This window comes from Bremia lactucae, linkage group LG8 (genome assembly GCF_004359215.1).
Source record: "Bremia lactucae strain SF5 linkage group LG8, whole genome shotgun sequence".
Classification (NCBI taxonomy): domain Eukaryota; phylum Oomycota; class Peronosporomycetes; order Peronosporales; family Peronosporaceae; genus Bremia; species Bremia lactucae.
The window spans coordinates 2,453,721-2,471,565 of NC_090617.1; the positions used below are offsets into that span (position 1 = coordinate 2,453,721).

At 45.3% G+C, this 17,845-nt stretch overlaps 2 protein-coding genes across 2 annotated transcripts; one reads left to right on the forward strand and one right to left on the reverse strand.

Annotated features, from left to right (window-relative positions):
- Nucleotides 1-15,106: 15,106 nt before the first annotated feature.
- CCR75_001832 (uncharacterized protein) lies at nt 15,107-17,845 on the reverse strand. Its single transcript, XM_067959933.1, has 5 exons — nt 17,547-17,845; nt 17,386-17,494; nt 17,226-17,313; nt 17,096-17,159; nt 15,107-17,038 (listed from the first exon to the last, which is right to left on the reverse strand). Exons 1-5 carry the CDS (start codon nt 17,557-17,559, stop codon nt 16,158-16,160), a joined length of 1,155 nt encoding a protein of 384 aa, XP_067815749.1. The 5' UTR covers nt 17,560-17,845; the 3' UTR covers nt 15,107-16,157.
- CCR75_001833 (uncharacterized protein) lies at nt 15,219-15,953 on the forward strand (the record flags this gene model as incomplete). The annotated part of the gene is made up of 1 exon (XM_067959934.1): nt 15,219-15,953. One exon carries the CDS (start codon nt 15,219-15,221, stop codon nt 15,951-15,953), a length of 735 nt encoding a protein of 244 aa, XP_067815748.1.

The following is a 17,845-nucleotide window of genomic DNA, read 5'->3' on the forward strand; positions in this document are numbered from 1 at the left end:
TCATAAATATTCGATCCAGCTCCGATGAGCCGCTTGACCCGCCGTGAATAAAGTCATAAATAAGTCGGAGGTAATTTTGGTAAAATAACTCTGAAGTAACCTTTGCATTGCATGCTCGAGGGTTTAACTTTCTCGACCCCAAGATTCGACCTGTTGACGTGTGCCGTACCCGCAAGGTGTTGTTCGAAAACATCCACCTTAATATCCACGGGCACACAAAGCAACATGCGCGCTGAGAAAAGCCCCCTTGGCAAACAAACTATTTGCCTCATTCGAAAAACCTACTTGCAAGTCCATGGTATATAGTTATTTTCTATCAAATTTCTTTAAGGCTGTTTTTTTATTATCTTTCGTCGGGCACCTTTTCAAGTTGACAACTAAGGTGCGCAAAACGAGGGAGTGGTATAGATAAACTTTCGATCACGTCATGTCCATATATGCATGGTACAGGTGCCTGTCCCATGTTATAATGGACATCTACACGAGCTGAACGAAGCGCTAGACCTTCTAAGCGGTCATCGAGCACTCAAGTAAGTAGCTGGTGAAATATTTGGCGTCCTTTTGGGAGAATGCATACGCTCCAATGTCTGGAAACGGATACCTGTTCGGACTCTCAAAATCGAAACAAACATAATTGACTTTGCGGAGTCCTTTCAGTGTCATCCCGCTTGTCCATATTGGGAGAATTCTATCCCCCCATCCGTTAAGACAGTCCTCGCACATACCCAGCATATTATCTGCTCATCGCTAATATGAGTTGATCGCAGCGGTGTCGACTCGTTGTAGTCAATAATGAGCGACAGATCTGCATCCTCACTGCGATAGTGGGATAAATCATTAAGTCCAGTTAACAGCGCGACAGCAGCGGCAGAAGCTATCGGCGTTGTAACGGTGGCACTAGGCAACGGCGGCGTTTTATCGCTGCGCGTGCGCTCGTGCGTGGTTGTGTGGGTGTCTTTGCAGACGACCTATCCGCTTTGCCCCTCTTAGGTGGCATATCAGGCGCTGTGTGATGTCACAATAAATGTGCACACACTGATTGCTAAAGAATTGGTTGAGTAGATAAAAGCGGCGCGACATGTGCGGCTCGCTGCCCCTCTCTCATCTAGTTGACGATTTTACAGAATGTAAAAATCGTTCTTAAAAAGGACTAGTGCTACCAAGTATAGGCAGGCGCTACTATAGCAGACACGGTCTACTTAAGCACACGCCTTCAAGCACAGCGAGGGAGCGGTTTGCTTGTCTTCTCTCACGTGCAGTGAGGTGCTTGGTGGGCCCCTTAGCGACCTCACGCAACGAACTGAGTATCTTAGGACAAGTGTCGTCACGGAAGCGGTAATCAGCTTCAAGTGCTCACTTGTTAACTAGGAAGTAGTTTTAAGACTAATATTAAATAGAATAAAATACAAAGCCTTTTTAACGAATCTATAGGTGCCATTTCTTCAGATGTGCACCTCAGCGAGGACGACAATGTTGCATTCGCGTGGTAAGGCCCCACGATGGCTTACTCGGAGCTTATAGCGAATGGCTAGGCGTATCCTACAATGCGATCTTCAAAACAAAGATTCGCGCCATGTATTTGCCGCCGAACAACGAACTGTTACTTCAGGCGCGCTTCTCTGGAGAGCGACAGGCAAAGCGATCCCTGCAAGAATTTGTGAAGGAGATGCGCTCGCTGGCGGCGTCCAGTAGTGTGGTCCGATACCTGAATACATAAAGGTGCCCACATTCATGAATGGACTGCGGCACGGCCTATCGCGACAGGATAGCTGACGTCGACGATGAAAGAGGCAATCCAATTTGTCTTAGCTGAGGAGCAACCCTTCATCAGTGCCTCAGCAACAGCTTGGAATAAGCCGTTGGCCGATAGACTGGATGCCACTCCTATGGAGTTGGTCAACGCACACGTTGTCTCCACAAGTGCGGCAAGCGCGGCCATGTGATGGCTCGCTGCTATCGCTGCTATGCCAGATTCACATAACGGGATGGTTAATTACTTCATGTGGAATATTTTGACCTGTGGTTCACATAGTCACCCACCCTTGTGTATGCGATGAACAAAGGTTTCACATTGGAAGGGATGACGACTAGCGTCATCCGTAATCCGAGGTATAAAATTTATTACCCTCGCCAATGTAGGCGGGCGGAAATCATTTCAACAGTCCTGTTGAGAGCCTCGCTCCGAGTCTGCTCTCGCCTAAGCTCATCCTGAGTCTTTGTGACGGACTCCGCCCCAGCTTGGCTGTGTGCATCGGATGCGGCCCTTCGCTGTCCGAGCACAAATGCCTCAAACTGCTTTAACTTAGCAACATGTTGCTCAGGAGGACTGCCCAAGAGCCTGGTCAGAGCTTGCTTGCCAAGTCCCTTCGCCAACTGCTCTGCCTCCTCCCGATGATATTCGGAGAGGTGTGGTAAATGAGCATGATCGAGATTGAGGCCCTGCTGGTGCTAAAACGCCCAGCAAAAGGACTCCTTACCAGAAGGATGATGGCAAGAATCAGCGTGCAAGACGTGTGAGTTCTGCATCGTACACTGAGGATACGGGAAATGCAGGAGCGCAGTAGGGGCGGGATGCTCTACTCTGACGCTACTCCTGATTCTGATTTATCCAACAAATGAGCAGCATTTTCCCTGAGGTGTCGAACTTTAGGACCTTAATCTTGCTAGTCTATAGCGCTCGATTACGAGGCTATGACGAAGTGATGACCCACCTCGCGAATTCGGGTGCATTATAGAATCTTGTGAAACTACCAGCTCTAAGAAAGAGGCCGGCGACGCACGAGTCACTTTGTCAGGATGGCAAGCGAGAAGTGGCGACCGTCGTTTAGTGAACGGCGCGTTCGTTAAGTCTGAGGGAGTTCAAGTCGAATTCGCCTTCAGTTCTAGTGAATTCTCCTGTTGAGGAAATTTAGAGTGCTAGGTATGGAGAGTCCGTATGACCTCATCCTAGGCATGTCATATTTGGCAAAGTACCAATCATGGATAGATGGCGTACACGCACAATTCCGAGCTCTACGCTGGACACCGGAAAGGATGTGCTCCTGCGAGAGGCTTATGCAATTGATGTCGTGTCTTTCTCAGTTGAGGTTGCGTTGAGATGTCAAACGTCACCAGTTTCTACCCAGAACATAGAGCTGGTGTAGTTGAAAGTGTGCCGACAAGAAGTCAGGTGACACAAAGTCCTGTCCAGCTCGGAGAGGCTGGAGTAGTGAATAGGACGACGACAAGTAGTCATGCGTTCGAATGATCTGCACAGAGCCGAGAGCCTCATGCGGCTGGAAGGGGTAAACTTTAATATATTTATTCAGTATTGTTATATGTTTCATCCCAAAGTAGCCAAAATGGCTGGGGTATTAGGGACGCAGCTTTCCCAATTATGGTACCCAAGCGTTAGCCGAGAGAGCAACGGTACCCATTTCCAGGTTAAAGGTCGTGGTGACTCGAAAACGAGTACCCGACAGATAAGGACGATCAAAGGTACTTCAAAATGAGTGACGTTTGGATCATTCCCGATCAAAGAGGACGGGCCTTCGAGCGAAACGTTCGGGGCCGTCGAAGACAAGATGGCGGAGGCATCCTCAGTTGAGGTGCTCCAGCATGTCTTGAGATCTACCGAGGAGATAGTATGTCTCCCGGATATGTCGTTGGATCTGTTTCTATCCGAACTTAAGGAAGGAAGATCCAAGAGGTAAGTCGCACCAGTTCCAGACGAGAACTTGGTGAACTAATGTTCGTCGTCACAATGGATGAGAGCGTCCTAGAAACGGAAAAAAGAAGCGAGTCGCTGCTCAAGGCTGGGGTGCCATGAAAGACAGCCCGTTATATTAACATTTTGTGGAAACCCGTGATATATTTCCAGAAGAAGTGAGCACGTAGGCTCGGTGCTGACGCATTACGTGAGCCACCATTAGGTTAAATGTCGCCGGTGCGTTTTTAAACCTTGGCCATCACAAGCCACTTCTAAAGCATAGCGCTTGAGGTGCTTACTGCCGCTTTGGCTACATCGGACTCTCTCATGAGTACCTGATAGTAGCCACCTTTTGAATTCAAACGCGGAAAAGTAAGTTGACTTTCCCATGGAGTTCAACAAGACATCTTCCGCGGAATTGGCGTTGCGCCGGTATGGTGGCGGTGTTCAGCTTTTTGTAAAGCGTGAACCACGCGTCATCCACCTGTGGCTTTTACGCACACAGTAAGTCGGGCTGCAGTAAGGCGACTAGCTCCCACGCACATGTCACGCCTTGTCTCGCTTGTCAAAGAACTCATCGATACAATTGACTTGTTCTTCCGGCAACGGCCATCGGTAACACAATACTTGGTGCCAGGTTCCAAACCAATCTCGTGCCCGATGCCCCTATCGGCCGGTAGGCGGCTCGACCATTACTTTGACGATGCATTCGTGCAAAGTATGGCCGAGAACGAACTGAGCGATATAGAGTCGCACAAGCGTCATTTGAACGCTCTGTTAAAGACTCTGGGTGACTCTTAATTGTACGTCAACTTGCAAAAGTGCGTCATAGGGGTCCCCGCAATCGGCAGCGTGCTCATGCAGAAGAATGACGACGGCGTTGACTTGTCATCTCTTATGAGTTCTGGCTTTTAAAAGCCGTGGAACTGAATACCATGTGCATGACAGGAGCTACTTTTAATTAAGTATGCTCTTATTTAGTTTTGAGTGCACCGAAAAGTTTGTAATTTATACGGATCACGCATCATTCCGGACCGAAATTAACTCACCGCCGCATAGAATGGCGATTTGGCTTACATTCTTCTCTGAATATTATTGCAATGTTTAATAGAAGTCGGGTAAGTCAAATGTCTTGGCTGGCGCGTTACCGCGCAGACCAGACTTCGAGTCAAGACACCAGGAAAGTGTGTAGTGCTAAAGCACAATTTCGGCCGTCAACGTTGGCAGCTAGAAGACATTCCACGTGACGAGCTCATTGGCCTCTGAATTAAGAAAGAGAGCTACAGTCAGGACGGCCATTGTCGCCTGCTGCTGGATCACTTTGGTAGACGAATAGTAACCCTTCCGTCGCACCTGAAAGCTAGATCAAATCGCTTTAGCTACAGCGATGGCCTGTTATGGAATCAGCTGTCACCTTGGAATCCTTTGAGAATCTATGTCCTTCATGACACAGATCCCAGGTTGAGGATACTTCACAATCTCCGAGATGCACCATTGATTGGACATCTGGGCCGTCTAAAGACATTCTTACGAGTGTCAGAGGTAATTTGGTGGCCACATCTATATCGATGGATGGCCAACTATATTCGCTCCTGCGCACATGAATCCTGCACCGTCCAGTAGTGCGTAACTGAAGCCGCTAACAATTCCAACCAACTGTTGGAAGTCAGTAAGTCTGAACTTCATGTTTCGCATGCCGTCTGACCACAAGGATCGGACCGGGATCGTCGCCTTTGTAGACAGAGTGAGCAAAATGGTGCGTTTAGCATCATGTAGCATGTAGCAACACGATCTCAGGCAAGGAGGCAGCTCTCATGTTCCTGGATCATGTGTATCGACTAGTCGGGATTCCGGTGCCATAGTTTTGGATCAGCATCTGCGTTTTACGTCGGTATTTTGGCGTCATGTTTTGGGCTGCTGGGTAGCAGACTCCATGGCAACAGCCGATCATTCCCAGACCGATAGCAAAACAGAATGTGCCTATCGAGTCGTGGCGGATGTATTGCGGACAGTTGCGACACCCAAGGAATGGAGCAAGCAATTGCTTTTCGTGGAGTTTGCTATTAATAACAGTGTCCATGCTAGTACATTGAGACAACATTTAACATTAACTGAATGCGCCACCTCGGACGCCAGTCTTGTTTGTGCGCAGCCCGAGGGGGGGGCTCACTACTCTCGGCGCGAATGGGAAAGAGGGACACAATTAAAATACTTGCCGTGGTGACCCTTCCAGTTTAGCAGTGGTCATGATGTCAGTGCCAAGCCACGGCAAGAAATGCCTGTGCTTCTTGACGATAATGACGTTTCGTTTTTGACAACTACGTCCTCTGACCGACCTCTCGATGGCGTCATAGGTGAGTTTGATGCTAAAAGCGTGAATGAGGCTCAACATCTTAAGATTGAGCGATTCGCCATGACACGATAAGTCCGTCACGAGATGGCAAGCGCACAGGACAAGCAAATTCAATATGCGGACCAATATGGTCGCAGAAACAACGAATGCTTCAGAGAGGGCGACAAGTATTATTAAGTATTGCTACCCAACCTAAAAATGCAGTTTCTAAATTACTTGTGGTACTGCGAAACTACTGCCGCGTTTCATCGGGCCATTTACGGTGGTTGAGGAGGTTGTAGACCTAAATTATAGGCTCACCCTCCGCCGTATCTAAAGACGCACCTCGTCTTTTGCGTGTGTCGTCTGAAACGGTATGTTGATCCTCAAGAGATCATATGTCTCCATCCGTCTAAGGAGACCGAAGGTGACGCCGATAGTGAGTCGAGCATCGTTTTGGGGCTGATGGGGAAGATGAAAAACTTCCAGCCGAAAAACTCCTTCCACTTTGATGTGGACTCAGAGAGCAAGGGTATTGCGCGCTTGACGCCGGTCTCTCAACACCAGCTTATAGAAAGTTCCAGCTGAATTTTCAGCTTTCGTAACCCTGGCTATCCTTTGAGCAAAATTCGTGGAGATCCGAAGTCAGTCGCGAGACTCGACCTTCGAGATACTCGATCCGTCGTTCAGCAGAGTTTCGCGGCTGAATGGAAGCCGCGAGAAGGTGGCCGTAATCGCAACTCTTATTGGACGCCGTCTGCATTGGTGGATGCTGCTGGAAACCAATACTTCCTTGTTGGAAGATTGCTTGCCCACCGATCCATGCAGCAGAAGCTTCAAATTCTCGTCCAGTGAAGAGGATACCCCGAGCGATATCTGAAAAGGAGCACCAGCTGTCACTCCGCTAGATACAAATGGACTAGCCGGAGCGGCGTGATGAAAAGAAACAGGGGGTACAGTACCGTCCATGATTTATCTCACTCGCAAGCGAGCAAAGTTAATTCGCTGCGACCATTGTTTGCCACATCGGGATGTGGCTGGTAATGGCGCAGGCATTCCGCTTCGTATTGGTCGGTTGATTTATTCGAACGCAACACGACGGGAATCGGGGAAACACGGCCAAGAGATTATCCGTTAGCCTTCCATGAACTGTAGATGTCATATAGTTTACGTGCGTCTATAGTAGCGCACTCTAGGAGCGACGCACTAGTTCCATCCGAACGAGGCTATTCGGATGGAGGTGGCATAGGTAGTATACCTCCAGTCACGTAGCCGCGTTCAATACGGCTGAATTGTGACACCGGCTGGACACTATCACGTGCCATTGGTTGAACTTCATGCTCAGTGTCTTCTGCGTCAGATCAACATTGTGGTGATGGTCCGAAATGACAGATGCTGGGTTTATACCCAACTGACAAGCAACTGCACCTATATGGGCAGTACTCTCATGAATGGTTGCTGTGCAAGCTAGCGCACACGACGAGACAATTGCCTCGTTGACGTAAGGCAAGTTTGCCTTTGCAACGTTGGGCATCTCCGTATTAAGAGCTTTAGGTAAATTTTAGATGAACATGTAGCGCTATCACCCTTCCCTATTAGCTCGCTGACTTCATCACCTTTTTGTGGTGATGGCAGCGATATAGTCGACAATAAATGACGTATCTACATCCCCACTTTGTAAGTGAGATGGAGGTTTGTGCCCAGGTGACAGCGCAACAGTAGTAGTTGCTTTCGGCGTTGCAACCGTGACACTGGGCGATGGCGGTGTATTATAGCGGCGCGTACGCTTTGTTTTTGGTTGTGTGGGTGTATTTACAGGTGACCCACCGCTTTGCCCCTTCTATGTGGCATGAAGAGCTGCGTGATGTAACCATAGCTAATGCACACACTAGTTGCTGAAAGAGCGTATGAGAGAACTGTAGCGGCGCATCGTAGGCGGCTCGCTGTCCCTCGTTCTTCTCCTTGAAAATGTTGAGAAAAAATGAAAAATCGTTCTTAAAAAGGAGATGGTGTAACGGGCTAACTGCCTTATGTAGCACCACCAGTAGCATGCTTACCGAAGTGACCTTTACGATCTCTTCGCTCCTAGTGATGCATATGCTGACATCACCAAAGTTATCGTCGTCCATGGAGTCATCACATTATGACTCCGCAACAAAAAGGTCTGACGAAGTGTCAAACAACTTCAACATCATGCCACGTTAAAATTCGCCGGTTTAACGGATGTGACCCCAATTGATCCGGAGGCATTAACAGTTGCCACCGAGTAGGGCGATGACGTCGACTCGGCCCATTTACCTACAATGGGAGTAGCAGGTGACTTGTCACTGCCACCTGCAATGGGAGTAACAGGTGACACCTCTAATTGGAGTAGGAGGTGACTTTTCTCCACTGTAGACGCATTAGCGTCTAAAGTTCGCGTAAGGCACCTATACTGAATGGGATTGTAGGATTTTGAGCCGACATGTGCAAGTTATGATCTAATTTGAATGCAATGGATGGTGGTGCACCTGAACGACCTCGTCCTTAAGCACTCTCCCTATGTAAGAAGGCATCCAAACAAATGAATTTATTGTGATATAGGTGAACCTTTTCACACTGCATATCCGTGCGACCTCGACAAGACAACAGTATCACACGCTCTGGAAGCATCTTTTAACAGGCTGGTCTCGCGGTGTTTCTAGAGAGAAGACAAAGACATTCTCCTAAAGAATTTTACTTGCCAAATGTTTGCGCTTCTGCTAACGGACAACAGATTTGCGTTTGAACGGGTGTTGATATTCGAGAATCGATGCGATTTCTCAAACATGTACGAGAAACAATAAATCCGATTAGGTCTGTCATGCAGCCGCAGACTGCGGTGCAGTCTGCAGCTGCCCATGTTTGACCACGTAGATTTAATGGAGAAGAGTCCGAGGCTGCTGCGTAGAGTTTCAGACTATTTGAAGCAGATAAAGGTCTAGCTGGAACATTCGCACCGCTAAAAGCTGCATTGAGCCGTGCAGCTGCCAGCTTTGCTCCCTCACAGGCGACGTGGATGAGTTTCGACACCATGCGCAATCAAAAGTTGGAATTAAATAAAATAACACGTGCTACTATACAGAGAGAGAGATAATAGTACTCTCTTTCACTTTACATCGGTTCTCTTATAGAAAATAGTGTTACATTAACATTATTTCCTACAAGAGAATTATAAAGATAATTTCTTACGAGAAGAAATAAATAAAGAAGTTCAACATATTTTAGGCCACTGCTATATGTACAACCCCCACTTTGCTATTTGTTCACCCTCTCGCCTTCAAGCCAATCAGAACGCATCACAATATAAATGCACCCCGTGTCCCTAAGCCAATCCGAACGCATCAAAATATAAATATTTCATAGCTAACCAAAGCCTGGATATTTCAATCTCAATGCGTTTTAAAAACTTCAATTGGATCGATGACATGGCATTTTCCTGGACCGTGGCGTCAAATCGAGGGTTTGCTTAAAAACATAGAAATGGTGTTGTCGCCCTTGTTTGAAATATAATTGGAATTGGTTATCGATCGAAGCAAGTTACAATTCTTACTACTTATCAAGCTCGGAAAATACATAAAAACGGCTTCTGCAACTTCATGTCCCCAGTGCAGCTATCATGTGCAAAGCACTTACTGTCGAACGCTCTCAAGGTCAGCTGAATGCCTTTATACTGCTATTGATGGTGCGCAGTAAGCCTGTGAGGAAGACTTCCAAGACGTACGTCTTGCTTCGACAGCTTTCTCTTGCGCTCGTGTTGAACTCTAAGTTGTGGGATGCCGTGCAATACTAGAGCGTCGCGGGAGCCCAAGCCCTTTGTCTCCAATTTGCCTGTCAGTCGGAAACCGCGATGATGGAAAGGGCACGAAGCTCGCGCTGGTGCCAGTTGAACGAGTGCGTGCAGCCGCATCTGCAGTAAAGAAGCGTCAGGCCAAAGAAAGTAACATTTTCTATATCTCAAACTACCAGCAGCTGAAAGATGTGGTGGCAGGGCTTCAAAATTAGATGAAAACTGCATTTTTTTAATAGCGTCGTTCTCAAGCTCATTTGACCTGGTCATCCCAACATTTATGAGCTTAGGCGTACCACGCAAGCTATCGTAGAGTGTCAGTGGTAGATTCTGATGTCTCGATTGTGTCGTTTTCTTTTTTCGACGCACATTTTTTTCTTCTGCTTTGTGCAACTAAGAAAAATTTGTACAGCAAACGACTACAGGCTGTCATTAGCAATGGGACACGGAAGTGCATTTTGGGGCGGTCTTGATGCAAATATGACATGTTTCTCCTCTCCGCTCTTAGCCAATTGACTGCCTTTAATGTGATGCTCACGAACTTGATACTTGAAGGTCGGGAGCGCAAGTAGTGAAAGGTGCCCCGTTACGCGCCCCGTCGACGAGCTCGAGCGGTTCTTGTAATTACTAAGACCTTTTCGAGGCCGACGGTCGGTTGATTCCGCAGCACGTTTATATTAAATTAACAACTGAAAAGGGCTGAAAACAAGAGTCGCAAACAAGTAGCTGCCTTTCTCTATGTAACGTCAAAATGGGGCTATTTTCGTACATTTTCGCCCTGCTTCGTAAGACTTGGTCCATAGCTGTAGAACGCATCAAATTACACCGTTTTCATCAGTAGCGGTTGGTGTTACATCGTTCTCATCAGTAGCGATTGGTGTTGCAACTGAGGCACTACGCGAAAAATACGCGACGAAGCTCTCATTGAAGAGGAAAATAGTATCTCGGCATAGCTGACCGGATGTACTAATCAACGAAAAAAATCGAGTCAGCAGGAAAACTTTTGTATGCTCGAGAAGCAGTGGTCCACTTCGTGCAAAACTTTTTTGGGCTTGAACATGTGGATTCATTATCTCCTGGGATCTTTTCCTTGCCGAATTAAAGGAAGGAAAGATCCACGAAAAAGTCACACCAATTCCAGAAGAGGACTTGGTGGACTGTTGCTCGTCGTCTACGATGGACGAGAGCGTCCTAGAATGGGACAAAAAAGAACGATCCGCTGACCAAATACCGCAACCTTTGCCCTCCCGCCACCCCAGACAGTCATATTTAGAAAGTGATTGCTCAGTCTAAAGGCGACACCAAGCGCGTGTCCTCGATGTGAAGACTCGGATTAAAAGATATACTACCTAATCCTGGGAGTCACTTAAGACGGATCAACATCCTCACTGTTAAAGTGGAATGGATCGAAACCCGTGCGCATCGCCTGTGAGGAAAGCAAGGCAGTGGTCAACGATTATCTTTTATTAATTTTGACTTAATTGTTCCAATATTACTAAATTTGGTAATATTCACGCAATAAGACATTCTTTCTAATGATTGATTGATTAACGTTTAAACAACTCCGCCAATTGTTACAAGACACGATTAAGCGTCGCGCAAGGAGGCGCATTGCACAGTTAGTAGTAGTATTTTAAAGCCAGTAGATAGAAGGTCATATGAAAGAACTTAATATATTAATACAATTTTACTTTTTTCTGTATTCTAAAGCATTAGAATTTACCTTTAGTAGCTAGCTAAGAGCTCCTAGCTACTTAGAACCTTCCTCTGCACGTCGAGTTCGTAAAGTAATCGAGGATCCCCACCTTCACTGTAATCAGTGCAGGTTGACTAGTACGGTTATCAGTACAGTCCTCCCCTAAGAAATGTTCCTTCGAAAACTTATAACCCCGCTAACATAGGATTTGACGTCAACCGTGCCCATATTACAGCGAATGTATAACGACGCCATAGTATATTGACATAACTAATAACCTCTAATAAATTTTAGGAAAGTGGTCCACTGGGACTATAAGCTATTAGATGGAGGACTGTACTTTCAAAGGGCGCCCCGTTACAGTGGGAGTTTAATTATTTGATTTTTTTTGCCTCAAGGATTTGCTTGCTAACCAGGAGTTTCGTAACTAAAATCTGTATCTTCTTTATTCTATTGCGTACCTCTAGTCGTTGCGCTTTGCATCGGCTTTTAACTTATGCAAGTGTGTGTATATTTACAACCACGTGCGATGGACCTCTCGGCTCCACCTTAACCGAGTATTCCACAATGACTTTAAAAACCGCGGTCCAAACTCAGCCCACACTTTTTATTGCAAAGCATAAGAAGAATGCTTCGAATCGCCATTTGGGTACACGTGCTGTCGCTTTCGACAGTGGCGGTGTCACTTCTGAACCGTAATTTTCAAGCTTTGACTTAAAATTTTATTTTTTAGAGAATATAAAACATACCAGAATAATTAATAAATAAAAAAGATACCACCTATGTATAATATACGTACGAGTATACACAAGCTTGGGATCATGAAAAGATATACTACTCTTGATCTCAGCCATGAGGCAGAGAAGGTATCATGAAGAGATATGGATTGAAGGCGTTCTTATTCATAGAAATTTGTCATAAGCATACGACGGAATTTTAGCATGCTTCAATCTAGTCACGTAATCAATAAACTTTCGAGTTAGATTAAGACTCTGTAAGACTGTTCCATTTACGTTTTTTGCTGTTCAGACGATATTTGACACATTTCCTGTTCTGATTATTGGATGATATTTAATGCTGCAACATGTATAATTCTGGCATGTTGCAAAACTTTGATGTCCCACCCCTGCAACCTCTTGCTGGCCACACATCGACGATTGTGGTTTGCTGCATATTTATACCAGCGATGGATAGCGACGACGTGCAACAGCAAGCTAGCAGCTTCTATGTTACGCTAATAAAAGCGAACTTGTTCAAGCAGTTATGAATACAATCGAAATGCAACCGTCCGTTTCGTGTTGTGTCAAGCGATAAACGGCGCTACAAGGTAGTGTGCACGAACATGGCTGTCTCTTCGTTGTGCAGTTTGCCTTTTCGCATATATTCAGCCCTCCGAAAAAGTTTGCAATGCACACCTGTCAAGTATCCGGATCGTCCAAGGCGTCGTGTAAATATGAGACTGCGAAAATTGCTTTAAACCCTGCAATCAGAGATATGGCCATTTCCTCTGGCAGGAAAGTGACACCCGTGGTGATCCGATTGAAGTTAAGGAACGAAGTGATTATCCCACCTATATAAATTGCTTTTGCGCTCTCAAGAGGTTGAAACTTGAGTTATTCGGAAGCGACATTGATCAATACAGCCTCATTCCATCCTACTTAAATGAGCTGAAGATTCGAGGTCACGAATTCAAGCTTGATGTCGTAAATAACAAATTTAAGCGGCTATGTGTCATTTTTGGGAAGGTCTTCAACCATTTAAGCCATACAGTGAGCGTGGGAAAGCCGTGGACGGGACCTCTATAAAGACGTGAGTCGGTGGAATTCTCCTTGTAGCGTGCTTTCGAAACGGAAACAACGAGATCCAAATAATCGGAGTTGGGATCGGTGGAGAACGAAGATAACTGGACCTGGTTTTTGAATTTCTTACTCTTCCACCTACAGCCAGCCCCAGCATTCGTCATATAGGATAGGACAAAAGACTTATAAAAGCTATGCAGGCGTCATTACACGTCCCACACTTTTGCTTCCGCCATTTGATGATGAGTTTTAACAAGATATACGAGTCCAAGGCCTTAAAAAAATTGCCGTGAATATTGGCTCTTTCAAGGACAACAGTGGAGTACGAGAAGGTGGTAGCAAATATCGCAAGTGTGAACAGCAGTGCGTCGGCGTGGCTTCAGGAGGTTGGTCGTGAAAATGGTCAACGGCTTACTCTTCATGCCCAAGATAGAACACTTTGACGTCAAATAACGTGGAATATGTAAAGAGCGTGCTGAAAGGAATTCGGAGTCTTCCAGTCGTCGACTCCTTGATGGAAATCAAACGCTACGTGGCATGCAAGTGGTCTGATAACGTCAAGAAAGTGAGAGAGTGGGGAGTACTAGCTCCATGTGCATCGCGCACGGTGGATATAACATTGGCCGTTGCGAAATGTGGTGAAGTTGATGAATGCTCGATCTTTTGCTTCATCGTCACAATTCGTACAGGATCGGGGAATATCCCGGTGAAGTTTGGAGTTCAATTTTGTGATAAAATTGTACGATGCTCGTGTGGTCACTTCAAAAGATTTTGATCGCCTTGCATTCATGCCCTACTAGCTCTGAGGCACTCCAAACAATTGCCCGACTTGGTCACGTATTTCCACAAATCCTGGAAATCATCAACGTATGCAACCGCCTATCTGAAAGATCCGAAGACAATAAATTGCCGATTCTGCTTAAAGTTGTCCTTACAAGAGGTGTGCGCAACGCTCCATCTATTCTAAAAAAGAGGGCGCCTAAAGAAGAAGCGGATGCCATTACAACAAGGAGCTGAAGGAATTGAAAAGCGCCAAACTTGAAGTGCGGAATGTGCCACCAATTTGGTCATAATCGTAGGACTTGCCCGGGCAAGGACGCACGATTGTATGCTTCGTTTTCTCTAGTACATAGTGCGTGATAATTAGAGGTTATTCATCCAAAACTGGTTTTCCTCTCCACAAAAACAGAATACATGTATCAAAATTAATGCGAATAATTTAAGACAAGTTTTTAATTTTCTTCGTTCTATAGTAAAGCTAAATAGCAACGCCTTCAATCATATTTCTTCATAGTCCCAAGCTTGTGTATACTATTACGTATACTATACATGCGTGTATTTTTTTATTTATTTATTATTTTGGTATTTTTTTATTTTTTATTATTTGGTATATTTTTTAATCATTAATTATTTTGGTATAGTTTTTTTATTCCCTAATTTTTAACATGTACCCGAATACATTTCGTACAATCCATGTGCACAACGGGTATGTTTCAAAAATGCTTGTATTAACTAACTTTTATTTATAAGTAACTTTTTTTGATTCAAATAATCTTATCTTCAATTTGTCAACTAATTAGCAAAATGTCTAGTTCGATTGGTTGCCGTTTAAAATATTATTCTTATTTAATTGAAGAAAGTGATGATTGGTTGAATGATTTCATGTTCTACGTCTGTTTTGTATTTGATTGGTCTAGAGTCTTTAAATATCAAGAGTTTTAAAGCTTCTCTATCTGTCGTAAGAAAAAATAAAATCCTCGGATGTATTTTATAGAAAAATATGCTTGATTGAAATTTATTAAAGTTGGGTGAAAAGAGAGTTGTCGAAATAATCAAAGAAATAAATTGTGTAACAATCAGCATTAATGTTCTTCGAAAACAATTTCATTGCAACCATGAAAAAGGCCTCCAACCTGCATGCGGCCAACGCCATCAGTGTAGTAGGTAACTCTATGGCGATTCCGCCACGTATGAGCGCTTCCAATGCCGTAAGTTTAGCAGGAATGAGCCAGCTGAACCAGAGGAATCTGAGCCACGTCCGCAGCGCAGCCTACAAACCCACATTACCCATGGTTGGAAGCAGTGTGGTCCTTCCTAACGCCAGCACTGCGACAATTGTTTCCAACACAGCGGGGGAAGGTGCTTTGCAATTATCCGGCCGCTGGTCGCTTGACCGAGAGGACTCCGACTCAACTAATGATTACCTGGAGGCTATGGGACTGCCGCTCATCGCTCGACAAGCTGCAGACAAGCTGGATCTCATGGTTATTATCAGCCAGACGCCGGGAGACTTTATGATTACACGTCGCACGCGCATATTTACTGAGACCAAGCAACTCAAGTTTGGTCAGGAAGTCAATGTGAAGAACAATCTCATTACAGTCACAGGCAACGCGTCGCAAATTGAAACTGTCACGCAGCTCGCAAGTTTCCGTGGCATACTCACAGATATCCGCACACTTGACCCGCGCGGCCGAATGCATGTGGAGCTCACACTCACGTTACCAGACAAGCCGGTGGTGATTATCAACCGCTATTTCAAGAAGACAAGCGACTCTACATCTCTTGAAAACCTACCTGCATTCGACATGAGCCTTGAAACCTCAGGCGATGTAAAACGCAAGCGTTAATTAGTGTTATTGTATTATTCGATTTGAAAAAAAACTCTTGATTGGACTGGTAAAGGCGGAGCTTCGCTGCCGTGGATAGGTGTGTGCACGGTTTTTAAGGTACTGATTCGAATGTAAGGCAGCAGTTTATTACTTGAAACTTTACAATGACCACATTAGTGTTCTATAATTGGAACTTTTAAGGCAAATGGCTGTTGTGACGTACTACTTGGTAAATTCACAAAAAAGCTCGCGCTGTTTGTCAAATGCATCAAAGCGCTTTGCTGCGTACTGGAGAAAGTCAAAGTCGATCTTGGAGTGAACAGTCTGAACAAGGGCCCAGTAGCCCCATAATAGGTGCGATGCGAGCGCATAGCGGCTGACAACTCCATTTAACGCACGCAAGAATGCGTTTAACTCATTGTTGGCCTCCAGTTGAGCCAGCAATTCGGGTGCCGCTGTGCTCATATACCCCTTAAAAAACGCCATTTGTTTTTCAACGCTCGGATACAAGGCCAAATCCAACTCAAAGCCACAATTCTCACAAAAATGATTGGCAAAGTCAAAGCCGCGAAAATTGTAGCCTCCGTATTCATAGTCGATGATTTGCACGCGGTTCCACTCTTTGTTGTGCAAGATGTTTCCGCTCAGCAAGTCGTTGTGGGAGAATACAACATCTGATGCAAATGCTAAAGCCTGTTTCGTAGTCTCGTCCGTGTTGAGATTGTATATAAGATCCCTGCCATTGCAATTCAGGGCCGAAGGTAGCACGGACATGAGCCACTGCATCTTCTGATGTAATCTTGCAAGGTCTATCTTCTCAAGCGTCTTGTTCTGGAATTTATCTTTTAGGTCACTTTGAATCGCCAGCTTTTCAAAGCAATTCATTTTGGTCCACAATACAGGCGCACGATCTCCTGGGATCTCCATAATGTGCATCGTACCCAGCTCACGGGCAATCATCCTTAAATAATTAATGGGTTCGGTCTGGCCCATATCTTCCGGCTTAAGCGGTCTTGCGTCCAGCCATCCTTCAATGCGTCCATTTGTAAAGCAGCCGTAATATATGGGAGCAAATTTGCGTTCGGACAGCAAAGCAAATACCTCTGCAACACAAAAATTATTGCTTCGATACCAAAATTTGAAAAGATCAAGAAACGCACTGTTCTCAATGTTACGGTCAATAAACATTTCAGTATTGTCACCGTACACTCGCACAAGGACCGACTGCAGGAGGCGTTTGTCAGCACAAATAAATAGTGCTTAGAATCCCACGGAACAATCTCTCTGCACCTTGTTATCCCAAATAAGGCGATATAGACGATTTGTGATGCCGCCGCCAATAATTTCAACCGAGATATCGGCATCCTTTGCATTCTTCCTGTTGAGGCAGACACGAGCCAGCAGTATAAAGTAAGCTCAATTCTCTTCAAATATATGGATACTATCTTACCATTTCGAGCAGATCTGCTTAACGACGCACTTTGCGTCGTCAAATTCTTCGGCACTTTCAGCACCGACCACGTAATCGAGGCACACGTTAGCGTTATTCAAGTACGCGACTACAAATATGCAGTGAGTTGGCGGGCTTCTTCGAGAGGATTATTGCCTTACCTGGTCCTGGCATGGTTTTTCGATCGTATTAAAAATATTTTAAGGGTGCCTATGCCTGTAGCTGAGGAAATTTGAGAACTGCTTGTGGAGATAATTGAGTAGCTGGGTAATGTGAGCGCAGAGGTAGGGGGGAGACGAGCTCAGATCTACGCATAAATGAAACGTCGCTTCTGTAAAGAATTCCAAAATTTGAAGATTCTTATAAATTTGGACACTTTGACGAGCATTTTTTGAGTCCGTGATTGGTAAAATACTTTGTAAAACACAAATGAATAGCAGCTTAGATTGTAAAATTTCAT

Bases quoted from the DNA above. Each gene is read 5' to 3' on its own strand.
- CCR75_001832 (XM_067959933.1), bottom strand. The intron at 17,314-17,385 runs GTAAGATAGTAT...CTGCCTCAACAG, and splicing joins AAGCAGATCTGCTCGAAATG to GAAGAATGCAAAGGATGCCG. The intron at 17,160-17,225 runs GTGCAGAGAGAT...CGCCTCCTGCAG, and splicing joins GCCTTATTTGGGATAACAAG to TCGGTCCTTGTGCGAGTGTA.